Source organism: Patiria miniata, unplaced genomic scaffold, assembly GCF_015706575.1.
Source record: "Patiria miniata isolate m_02_andy unplaced genomic scaffold, ASM1570657v1 HiC_scaffold_24, whole genome shotgun sequence".
NCBI classification, from domain to species: domain Eukaryota; kingdom Metazoa; phylum Echinodermata; class Asteroidea; order Valvatida; family Asterinidae; genus Patiria; species Patiria miniata.
The window spans coordinates 4,229,738-4,242,019 of record NW_024037063.1 but is presented as its reverse complement, the minus strand read 5'-3'; the positions used below and the strand labels follow the sequence as shown (position 1 = coordinate 4,242,019).

The following is a 12,282-nucleotide window of genomic DNA, read 5'->3' as shown; positions in this document are numbered from 1 at the left end:
GCAAGAAATCCAATCCAAACAGAAAACTTAAGATAAGCACAATCAGGCAAGGCGTAATTTAATCAACTGAAATGCAATTTAAAAAAAAATGCAGTTTACAGTACCTGAATTCAGAAAAATAATACAGATAAAAATGCAACAAAATGATACAAATTCAAATTTAAATTCTGTCAGGATGCCAAACTCAGGCATTCTACATGTAGGTTAAAGAAGCCCCCCCCCCCCCAACAAAAAAAAAATAAATAAATACAAATGTAAATAAAAAATAAATAAAAAAATTGACCTAGTTTAAAAATCAGTAGCCACAGGAACTACTTAAATTAAAATAATAATAATGTCAACAAAAACATACAAATAAGGTAAACCCCAAAGAAGAAAATGTTTGTTAACTCACAGGCCAGATGGGAGAAGCATCATTCACTAATTAGATTCAACAGATTAATTGGCTATTAATCAAGGCACCATAAAGAAATTTTAAAGAAATTATATAGGCATGAATTTTATCAAACAATTGTTAGGGGAGTCAGGTACGCTTTGCAGTACTTTCCTCGCCTTCCACTGCTGTTACCTGGGTTCGAATCCCGCCTGGGCCAATATGTGGATTGAGTTTTCAGTCCCTACCTGATTGTGTGGGTTTTCCATAGAATATCATTCTGGGGTTCCCCCACCTCTAATACTGTAATTTCTTCTCGTCTTCTCTGTCATGACATATTTCTTCAGGCTTGCGAGCTACATGCCTATGGCACTTTTGAGGGATCCTTTGTTACATTACCAGAAATGAATTATAATTATAATAATAGTAATAACAATGTACTTTTAATCTAGCCAAGTAATCAATTTTATTCAACAGCCCAATAGCCATTGTTTCTTAAATCAAAGATTTGATATTTCCCCCCCCCCCCATCCCCCAATTTTTTGGGGCATATAACTGGATGTTCTTTTCAATAGACCTGTCTTGATTATAATTAGCATGACCCATCTTCCACTGTTTTAAAAATTTTGACCTCAATTCTTAGGCATTCCGTTTCTCAAAAATTAATTTCTACGAATTTGTTTTTGACTATTTTTTTGGCTAAAATAATCAGTTTTCTGATATGACCATGGAATATAAGCCGCTAAAAGTAAAGTAAAAACATAATCTGCAAAGTCGAAATTTGCCAATAAAACATGCATGTTTAATTACTTGAATATTTAGTTATTATATTATCAGGGCTCAATTTCACACCGCTGCTTAACAGCCGATTTTGTGCTTACCGAACCTCCACCTATTTCATAGAGACCTAAACAGTAAGCACAGAAAAAACACTCTTAACCCTAGAGGAATAAGTTGCTGAAATCAGTGATGTAGCAATAGAAATCGCCATGCCAAGCAACAGTTGGCACATCATGCACGCCATGAGATAGTCCTTAAGCAGCAGCATGATTTTCTGCTATAGTAAGCACAACTTTTCCGCTAATTGTTAACCAGTTCACGCCGGGTTTATTTTGACAAGAACGGAACGAGGCGCGGGATTACTTATCACTCGAACCTCAAGCCAGGCGGGTTGAAGCTATCACCTTGGACAGCACACTCATATTTCCAGCCTCACTCGCTGCGAGCGGGTCGCTGCAGATATTTCCGGCCTTGCTCCCGCGTGTTAAATCTGTCATCTGTTCCAAATACCGCAAAACATTTGCATGTAAACACGGCCTCTGGTGCAAACTGGTTAAGCAGCGCTATGAAATTGTGCCTTGATCTTTAAGCTCTACATAATCAGCCTACTTTACATGCATTTTCTAATTTTCCTTCCAAATGACAGACACGGCCATCTTAACTCACAATTGACATTAGTTACAAATTAAATTATTCAATAAAATTAAAGTCTCTGATTTTGTTTTTGTTTTTTTACATTCTGTACACAGCTTTTCAAAAGCAGAAAATACTAACAATGCTGTACATACTGAAAGGGCATTTGGTAAAATATGAAAATAAACACACACCCTGGGAGACTATAGGCATATCACTAAATACGTTAAATACATGAATTTTTCTGCTACAACATATTTTGCAATATTTTGCACTACATCATTTAGCATCCCATCATAGAAATTTGAGATTTTGTTCTCATACCTACTTCCTAAGCTTATTTCTTTTTTCGGACAAAACAACCAAAATTAAGAACTACATATTTCATGTTCAATACTGTATTAGGTTTTGCCCTTTACTGATGTATTTTTCATAAAAACTGTATAATCAGTGTTGCCCCAGAGTGATTGTGAGAAGAACTCACTCGGGTGGGACTCGAACCCACGACCTCATGCTTACTAGTGCAGACGTCTTACAACTCGATCACCGAGCTTGCCTGGGCTGGCTGGCTCGATCACCGAGCTTGCCGGGGCTGGCTGGCTGGGTCGAATCTGATATAGGACAGACGGCGAAGGGCAGAACCCAATATTGAATGTACATGCACATCACCTAGACGCAAATTCCATTTATGAATAATATTTCATGTTGTTCAATTAAAGGCAATTATGGCACACGGAATCAAGGAAATAAATTCCAACTTTACAACTAACCTGCTGCTGTATGTTACACGTGCATTTCTTGCAAGCACCTGCTGTTAAAAAAACCAGGGGGCACCATGAATTTAAAAAAAAAGGGTTGTATGCCTTACAACATTTTAAGCAAGGTTTGGAGTTTCACAACTGCTCTAGGCAAAATTTGGGTACATGAAAGATGATGGAATTCCTTCCAAAGATAAAATCTTGTTAGTCCTTTGAACAAAAAAATGTGTATAACCTTTTTTTTCAGCCAGCTTGAACTACAGATATATGCAGGAATGCAATACTGATGATTTGCTTTGCATTGTTTACATATTTACGCTTTCTGGAATTTATACACATCACTCTTCACAGAGTGAATTTCTTTTTTACTGGAACATCACAAAACACAGCCTGCAGAATATTTACATCAACTGCCACGTTGGGGACTAGCACACTAAAGAAATGAAACTGAACCCTTTCTTGTGTTAACCCATTGTCCCTGTACAAGCCCAAACTACCCTGCCTGTTATTCCCTGTACCACCCCAAACTGCCCTACCTGTTACTCCCTGTACCACCCCAAACCTCCCTGCCAGTTACTCCCTGTACCACCCCAAACCGCCCTGCCTGTTACTCCCTGTACTGCCCCAAACTGCCCTGCCTGTTACTCCCTGTACCACCCCAAACCGCCCTGCCTGTTACTCCCTGTACTGCCCCAAACTGCCCTGCCTGTTACTCCCTGTACCACCCCAAACCGCCCTGCCAGTTACTCCCTGTACCACCCCAAACCGCCCTGCCTGTTACTCCCTGTACTGCCCCAAACTGCCCTGCCTGTTACTCCCTGTACCACCCCAAACCGCCCTGCCAGTTACTCCCTGTACCACCCCAAACCGCCCTGCCTGTTACTGCCTGTACTGCCCTTAACTGCCCTGCCTGTTACTCCCTGTACCACCCCAAACCGCCCTGCCAGTTACTCCCTGTACCACCCCAAACTGCCCTGCCTGTTACTGCCTGTACCACCCCAAACTGCCCTGCCTGTTACTTCTTATACCACTCCAAACCATCCTGCCTGTTATTCCCTGTACCACCCCAAACTGCCCTGCCTGTTACTGCCTGTACTGCCCCAAACTGCCCTGCCTGTTTCTCCTTATACCGCCCCAAACCGCCTGAGCACTCTATGGTTTTATGGATTCTTCAAGGAATAAATACAATGTAATAAATACAATGTAATACAATACGTACCATTTCATGATATGGGGAGATGTAACATATAATACACAGCTATACAGTTAATTGTTTGGAACACACAACACTTAGCAGCACCACCATCGGACGTTACACACTACGATACCGAATAGCGTTGTAGGAGTTGCTCGTGACACCGGTCGCAGCAGCGTACCGGTTTGGCAAATGCTGGCAGGGGCATGACGTTCTCCGAGCACGCACTGCAGAAGATTCCTCCGCAGTTGCGACAGTGATGCTATTTGGAAGGGGGGAAAAAGGCCATTCAAAAATATGGTTTTGCTTGAACTGTGAAACTGAATTTCTTACAGTTCACTTGTTCAAACAAAATTTAAAATGATCTCCAACACAAAACCGAGGTTTTTGAGATGGAAAAATCATCAGCTTTCATTTTTAAGAGTTCTCAATTGTTAAATGCTTTATTTCCAAACAATGTTAAAATTGTTGAAACTCTTTCCAAAAATGATAAAATTACAAATTCTGAAGAAATTTACCTTTCTCCGCGCGACAGAGAATGCTTTCTCACACTGCATGCAGGTAGTTATCTCCTTGTCATCGGCCCACACCCTCTTGTCCAGGGACTGTACGGCTTCCTGCATGCCCTCCATTTTCAACCTTGATCTTAAAAAAAAATACAGTGGAATGCAATAATGTTTTCGTCCAAAACAATTCTCCGGACTTTCTCATCAAAGCGAAATGGTCACTTACTTGTCACCCTGGCAAGTCCCCCTATCCCACTCTCCGCTCCCCTTCCTCACCTCCTCCCCCTCCCCGGACTTACTCGCTGAGTTTATCCCCCATCTCAATCAGCGCCTGCTCCTGCCCTGTGCATTCCTCCCTCAGCCTCTCATGTTTGCTGGTCACTTCGGCAAGTTCTTCTTGGAGTTTCCTGGCGTCTTGCATCTGCTTCTGCAGCTGGAGTACTAGCTCCTTCTCTTTACCTAGATCCTTCTGGAGGGAGGATCGCCACTCCCTCTCGATCTTCAGGTCTGTCTCCAGCGCAGCACTGGAGATAGAGGATATCGAAATGAAAATCTTATTAAAGTGTCTTGCCCAAGAACACAAGCACTATGAATCCCGTGTGTCAAAACACTGTCCAACATGGTCAGTTTATCAAAGTTAAGATTTGATTGTGTAAAATAAAACAAATATAAATCATAAATGTTAAGGTTGATTATTTAGACATGAAACGGCTACTTGGGAGGGTTCTGATGATGCAGCATTGCTTCTTGCCGTACACATACACATAGGGTGTCAGAGGCTTACCGCTTGGCGTCTCTCTCCGCTATTTGCTGTCCCAACTTTCTGGAGGTTTCCACGGCAGCCTGCCGCTCTTTTTCAGCTTGCTTCAGTCTGTGGGGAGCATGCGGGGTCATGTGACCACAACAAACGGGACGAGAGCAAGCAAGTCACGGACACCAACAGCCACACGATTTACAAGGGGGTACAGAATGGAAGGGAGGGGGAAAAAATAAAAATAAAACCAAAAAGTGAGATATTTAAAGAAAAGATGGGATGTTTTCAGCAGGCACGGATGCAAGGCACATGAAGATAGTTTGGATGATGGTGTGTATTATTGAATAACGGTAAGGGATAGAATACGACCCAGTATTTTATAATTTCATAAAATTGATATTTCAATTGAAAAATTAATAGACTTAATATTGATAATGGGACAAGCATGCAATACAGCACAAATTATAGTTTCAACAAAAAACACAACAGGAATTTGTGATAAACCATAATTTGGCAAATACAAATTTGTGCTCGTGAATAGGAAATATCTTTGACCTACCTGAAGACAATAGCTATGTTCACGCCATGTGTTTAAACAATGGACCCCGATGAGTACGTCACATGACACTATCTACAGCCAATCTGGCTGTTTGCCAACTGATTTCCCTAGTGACTGCAAGACTAGAGAGGGCGCTATACTGACCTTTCCTCCATCTGGGTAATGGTCACTCCCATCTGCTCTGTCTTCTCCTCAAGCTTGCCGACAAGATCCGCCTTGTGCTGAAGAGAACCTTCTGTTGACTGCGAATAATCGAAGTCAAGTGTAAAGATGCATTAGATCAGCTGGAATAAACATAATAGGAATAACTTCTATGGGCTTTGTGCGCGAACAAGAGAGGGCAGTTTCGAAAGCCCCATGGATGGGCCAGACCGGGTGCGCGTACTGGTCCTCGCGCCTTTAACACAAAGTATGCATGACTAATTGTGTTCTGAATGTGCGCAAGGCAATAGCGTCTTCGCGTGCACGTCAGGCGTCTTCGGCAATACGTTCAAATGTCTATCCCAGTGGTCTTCCCCAACTCTCCTTTTGTTACCGTTGAGGGAGCACTTGTGCACAGAGCCCATACAGCTTTAAACTTTGTACAAGTACCTGTAGCCTGTTGTAGAGGTCTATGTTAATTGTCTTGATGTCTTCGAGCTGCTTGCGTAGTGAGACGACAGTGTCTTGTTTCTCGTGGATGTCCTTCTCTAGTAGCCTCATGGCCATCTCCATCTCTGACTTCAAGCTCAGTTGCAACTTCAGCTCCTGCTCGATGTCCTGATTGGTCCAAAGTAACAACATGCATATTCATGACTTGAATATCAATTTACATGTACATGAAAGATCAATTATCAAAAGAATTCCGTTTCCACGTCCTGATTGGTTTGAAGTAGCAATATGCATATTCATATTGGTTGGTTGGTTGGTGGGGGAAGAGGTTTGCGGCTCCCAAAATATGCCAAAATATTTTGTCCAAAATATTCACAAAAAGTTGTCTGATAACTTAAAGGTAATATACAACATTTGCTTTTGCTGTAATTTTCAGAATGGATGGATTTGGGGTTAGTATTTTATAGCAAATATTTTTACACTGACCTCCTGAAAGTTTTGTGTTCAAAGATGCTAGAAAAACCAAGAAAAAGTGCTGTTCTTGAAGTCTGGTTCCCTGACTCTTCTTTAGATCAATTTATAGACTCTGAGGATTGTCATGTCAGGGAACCAGACTAGCTGGCTTGCACCCATTCACAGATGCGTAACCGATTACACAAACAAAATGTGGACTAACTAAATTTGGCAAATTGGGGGCAGTATATGAAAAAAGTCAGGAAACTGTAAACTAGCTCTGCGCCCATTTGAAATACGCGGGGACGCACTGAAAACAGACGTAGCCGTAGCTCTGGAAGTCCATTTCGGATGCGGCCTATAATACTTTAGTAGTTTTATTTTTGGTGTTTGCAAATGATGTATTTGCGTTTGTTCACCTGTCTGACTTGAGCCTCCTGTTGTAGTTTATCCTTAGCCTCACCGTATAACTCATTCAGACCAATCCTTGATGTGTTGTAGGTTTCTCTCTCCACGTCCATGTCTGCCCTCACCATCTTTATAAGGGAAAACAATTAATGAACAACAGATGTTAACTTAATAATGCCTCGAACCAAAATTATTCAAAAGTCTGTCTACGCACACCATATTACCTGCAACTTTCGCTGGACTTCATTCTTCATGGCGTTATTTTCCACAGTTAGTCTATCGTTTTCAGCTTGGATGGACAGGATGTTGTTGTTTGCTACAGCCAGCTAGACAGAAGATTGGAAAGGATTCTCTCATTATTTACTGAGCCTAAAATGTTGTACAAGCCGAGTCACAGTACACAAATATTGAATGTTTATGAGTGCAATGGTGAGAATAATTTCATGAGGCGACAGGAACATTCCATCTGTCACCGAATGAAATTATTCTTTCCATTGCACGAATGAGAAACATTCATTATTTGTCTCATACAACACCTGCAGATCCTCGTCATCTGATTGGTCTTTTTTGCCGTGCAATGGAAGTTCTATTTAGAACTTCTATTTTTGCGATGCCGTGGCAGTGGGATGGTACGAACAATTCCATGACATGTGATCAACGACCCACCAATTAGATGACAGGGATTTATCAGTCAGGCATTACATACAATTGAATAATGTCTTGTGAAATTGGCTTCAGTTTAAACTCGTTTTTTCCTACCTCTTCTTTGGTTTGATTGCTCGCCTGTTCCAGGGTTTTGATCTTTGCTTGCAGGACACTGACTTGGGAGGCAAGGTGTCGGTTGTGCTCCTCCAGATAGTTCTTCTGATCCAGCACTGCTGTCAAGTTGACTTCTGACAACTCACCACTGATGAAACAAAAATGAAGTTTAAAATAATTCATGTTAATAACTATTTTTAAGTTATACCACAAAATTGTTTACACTTGAAAAGCCCTGAAGCTTAACACAATTTTTTTCAGTAAACTGTGTAGTAGTTCCAGGTCGATTAGGAATGTGAGAAACAAATGTTGGCATTTTATTTTGAGACAACTGTGATATTTTCTATTACTACACCTCATGCATATTCATGATCAAATTGGAGCACGTTACTGGCCGATTCCGCCGCACGCCCGGGAAGTAAAAATGATATGTACCCAGCTTGACAACATCCCTCTGCTTCGCGTCGGGAGGTATATTTGTAGTCCAGCTGACCTGCACGGAGGGACCAGTAATTCCCACTACTTCCCCTCAAACCATGCTATATTTGTATATCACCGCGCTACATGTACTTACCTGGAGCTTTCTTGTGGCTTTTCCAGATAGTTGCCATCTTTCAAGTACATACTGAAGTCAATGACAGAGGCGGCGGAGTCTAAATCATCCCCCTTCAGGCACAGGTTACAGTCAATGACATTCAGGCCAACCAGTAAGCCTGCTATGACCGCTGCTTCTTCCTCTAGTAGCAAAGCACCAGGCTCATACCACTCACTGGGTAGGGAATAGTGTACAAAATATTGACCGCTATTATAAGGGGTATAGTAGTACAAACCAACACCATTTTTTTTTTTGTACAGAACCAGGCTCGCACCACTCTCAAGGGAGGAAATAGTGTACCAAATATTGACTGCTATGGCGAGGGGTATAGTAGTAAACCTCAAATACGCCATGCTTTTTTCTCTAGTAGCAAAGCACCGGGGACCATTTCACTCACCAGGGAAGGGATATAGTGCCAAATATTGACCGCTATGATGAGGGGTATAGTAGTAAACTTCAAGAACACTGTGCCAGTGCTCTACATCTTATAACTGAGCTGCACGTATCTAGCCCTATGATATAGCCTTCCAATTTGTTAATTGATGTATCTGTTTGTGGGGAACTAGGGGTGAATATTGTACAAAATACTGACTGCTATGATGAGGGGTATAGTAGTAAACCTCCAGAACATCCTGCCACCAGTGCTCTACTACATGTAACTGAGTTATCTAGCCAAATGATAACAGCTTCCTAATTAATTTTGTCAACATATTTATTTGGGGGGCATTAGTCAGAGGCCATAATCCTGTAGCATCCAAAGTCACTATGCTAAATGAATGAAGCTGCAAACCTGGGAAAAAGCAGTCAGGAGTCACTCAGAAAGGAAACAACTTTATTAAAATTCGTTCTGATTGCAGTATATTTGAGTCCAAATTCACTTGAAAATTTTTCAACACAGACATACAGGTACTTACATTTTAAACATGCCTTACCTTAATAAATCTTTTCTTTCTAAAAGAGCCTTGAAGTAATCCGCAAGATTCTTCTGCATGAGAGCTAACCTGAGCCAAGCTCGACCCCGCCCAAGACTGGTTCTGCAGAAGAAAAAAAATCAAATCAGAACAAATTCATGAATTTTTCCAACTTGGAAGTTTTTACAAAAAGAAGTTACTATTTCGGATATTCCTTTCATCCACGAATCTTTTTTTTTAAAAGTTTTCCATTCACTGGGGGAACTAGTCAAACTACATTTAGCTCTAAACTTACTTATTTCTCAACAATGAAAATAAATTTGGGTTCATCAATGCAGTTAAGTGGAAATTTCATCACGGAAATACAGTATAAAGTACACGTAACTAAACTCACAAAAATGAAGAAAAAAAATTGCAAAATGTCATGTAACTTTAACACCAAACATGTATTTGTACATGGTCATGTTACCCTACGAACAAACATTAAATCCAGCCGGTGTCACATTTTATTGTTAACAGTGTAGCGCTTCTCAAGTTACTTGTAATGAAATCACAATGATCCAATATTACGAAATGTGAAGCACATCGCCTGCGTGCATGACACCTGCAAACCACTTGTTTTTGCAATCGTTGCACTGGAGATCAGGTTGCATATTTTGTAACACATGAAACTCAATCCAGTGGCAACAATAAATGTTGTTTTGACATTGCTTAAATTGCTTAAGCCTTAGGGAGGCAGGTGTAATTTGGATTTCATGACTTGTAATACATGTATGTTACTTTCAGACTAGAGTACTCATACACATACCCATATTCTATACCATACTGTACGCTCCAAATACCGTATATATGCTGTCCACCCCTACTCAAACTTATTGCAAGTTTGTTATGTATTATAAAAAAAATTCTCATAAGGCCAAAAAAAAAAAGTCTCCAGTTTCTGGTATGCGCGCGCGTCGCCGTAGCCATGCGCGTCGGCAAAATGAAAAAGTTTTTTTTTCAATGAAAGATGATGTCTCAAAACCGCCAAACTCACTGGTTTGATTGGAATTCTGCTGCTGCGCAATTTCAACGTGTTTTTAGATGGGGTTATGATCGAGAATAAGCTTTATGTGGCCTCTCTGGACTCTCATATATTTGCACTATGTTTAGTCGAGCACCATTTGCAGTCATCAGCCGACATTTGAAGCAAAAAAGTCGGGTAAAAAAAAAAAAAAAAGCCGCGTCGCCGCACCACTTTTTGGACAAGCTCCATACCAGAAACCGGAGACTTTTTTTGGGGGGCCTAATCAAAGACGTTTTTTTTCGTAGTTGTATTAAATATCGAGGATATATATATATATACATCACTTAAGTTAAATATCACATTTGATTATCATTATTTGAACATCCCGTTGCCAGATCCAATGCAGCTGCATAGTTTAATGACACATTATGCTGTATTGAGTATCAATCATTGAGAAATGACAAACATCATCAACTCACTTGATTCCTGGCAAGTTTCGGACACTGTCGGTAATTTCTTCCGCTTCTGACATGGTCTTTTCTAGGCTTTCCAGAGCACCCCAAAACGACTTCTTCTTGTCAAGGAAGGTCTTTTTAGCTGACAAGGAAAACAGGAAGAGATAACAATTTTAACTAAGATGGACAAGAAAACGGCTGAATTATTCACTTTCTCATAATAAAAACAAAGGCCTGATATGTCATTAGGTCAAATTTTATTAATGACAAAAATTTAACATTTCCAACTTAATAATAATTTGGGGGCTCAATGCTCATCATATGCTCTTAGCTGAGAAGCTGAATTACTAAGGACGCAGCTACAACATGGTCGAGCCCAAGGCATGTAAGGCACCTTAGACTGCCGCCATACGACCAATGTCTGACCACGGAGCACAGCCACAGAGCGAAAGTGTTGATTTTCGTGGAGGGACTCCCTGAAAACCAGACAGCCCAGAGAAAAACCCTCGTGGCACAGGAGAGAATCAACAAGCAACTCTATTCACATACGGTCCGAGCCGGGAATCGAACCCAGGCCGCACTTTACGCTCTAAAAACCCATGCCACATTGTGTTAAGCATAACGTTAGTACACTTAGTAATTATTGTGTTAACCCTAACTCCCTAGCGTCTTCTACATGTACAAGGAACTGGACCAGGTTTATCAAAATTCATCAATCACTGGGCGTCCAATACAAAACTGTACATGACATAATGGAATCCACCAATGACGCACTGGTTGACATTCATGGGCTTGCTAAACATGGCTTTTATCACAATAGCAGTACAGGAAGCTAGGCACAATCAATCGGATACCCCTAGCCCTGCTTCAGGCCATTAGGCCCAAGTCCATCATACTCCATCAATATTTAGTCACGCCAGGCCTTCTGGACCAAGTCCCCCAAAATCCACCAAAATGGAGGGGGATGGATTTTGATGGAGTTGGGGTGGTTAGGGTTAAGCATAGTACACTCTGTGCTTTCTGGTCTCTGCACACAGACTAACTCAAACCTCCACCACCCTTACAGTAAAGTCCCCTACCCTATAACTTGTCTAAAGCTGCCATTTTTAATTCATTCCCCATTGAAAATCTCAGTGAGCCCACCCGTACATGCTTACATTTTAATCCATGGCTGAGAATGTGCTCCATGACGACGAAGAACTGCTGCAGAGGAAAGTGCTCATCATCTAAGGTTCTGGCATCAGCCAATGCCGACTCGATGAGGTTCTTGATGCAGAGTTTGGCCACGTTGAGCAGATTGCTTCGCTCTACTAGCATGGGATTCTTCATGACACTGTCTAAAAAAAAAAAAAAAAAGACGGGAGAAAACATCATTGGCTTTTTTCGCAATCTGGGGACAAGGCATTGTTTATGTTCCAATGTGTTTGGCTTTTTCACAATCTTGGTGGCAACGAAAGCCTTTGTTTTTGTTCTGATTAATTTTTTCTTCTTCCTGTTCTTTTTGTTCTATCCCAAATCCCATAGATTTTGTACACAATTCACATCT

At 41.1% G+C, this 12,282-nt stretch overlaps 1 protein-coding gene across 1 annotated transcript in view; it reads right to left on the bottom strand.

The window, feature by feature from the left end:
- Positions 1-3,682: 3,682 nt before the first annotated feature.
- Positions 3,683-12,282, bottom strand: part of LOC119732432 (RUN and FYVE domain-containing protein 2-like) — a 30,255-nt gene continuing 21,655 nt past the window's right edge. Inside the window, exons 3-15 of the mRNA XM_038205949.1 lie at positions 11,894-12,073; positions 10,761-10,878; positions 9,297-9,398; positions 8,344-8,538; positions 7,770-7,917; positions 7,235-7,336; positions 7,022-7,138; positions 6,150-6,317; positions 5,703-5,800; positions 5,030-5,116; positions 4,545-4,769; positions 4,258-4,384; positions 3,683-4,001 (exon numbers count right to left, since the gene is read on the bottom strand). Coding sequence (XP_038061877.1) covers positions 3,864-4,001; positions 4,258-4,384; positions 4,545-4,769; positions 5,030-5,116; positions 5,703-5,800; positions 6,150-6,317; positions 7,022-7,138; positions 7,235-7,336; positions 7,770-7,917; positions 8,344-8,538; positions 9,297-9,398; positions 10,761-10,878; positions 11,894-12,073 — 1,805 coding nt within the window. The 3' untranslated portion in view covers positions 3,683-3,863. The remainder of the gene's footprint in view (positions 4,002-4,257; positions 4,385-4,544; positions 4,770-5,029; positions 5,117-5,702; positions 5,801-6,149; positions 6,318-7,021; positions 7,139-7,234; positions 7,337-7,769; positions 7,918-8,343; positions 8,539-9,296; positions 9,399-10,760; positions 10,879-11,893; positions 12,074-12,282) is intronic.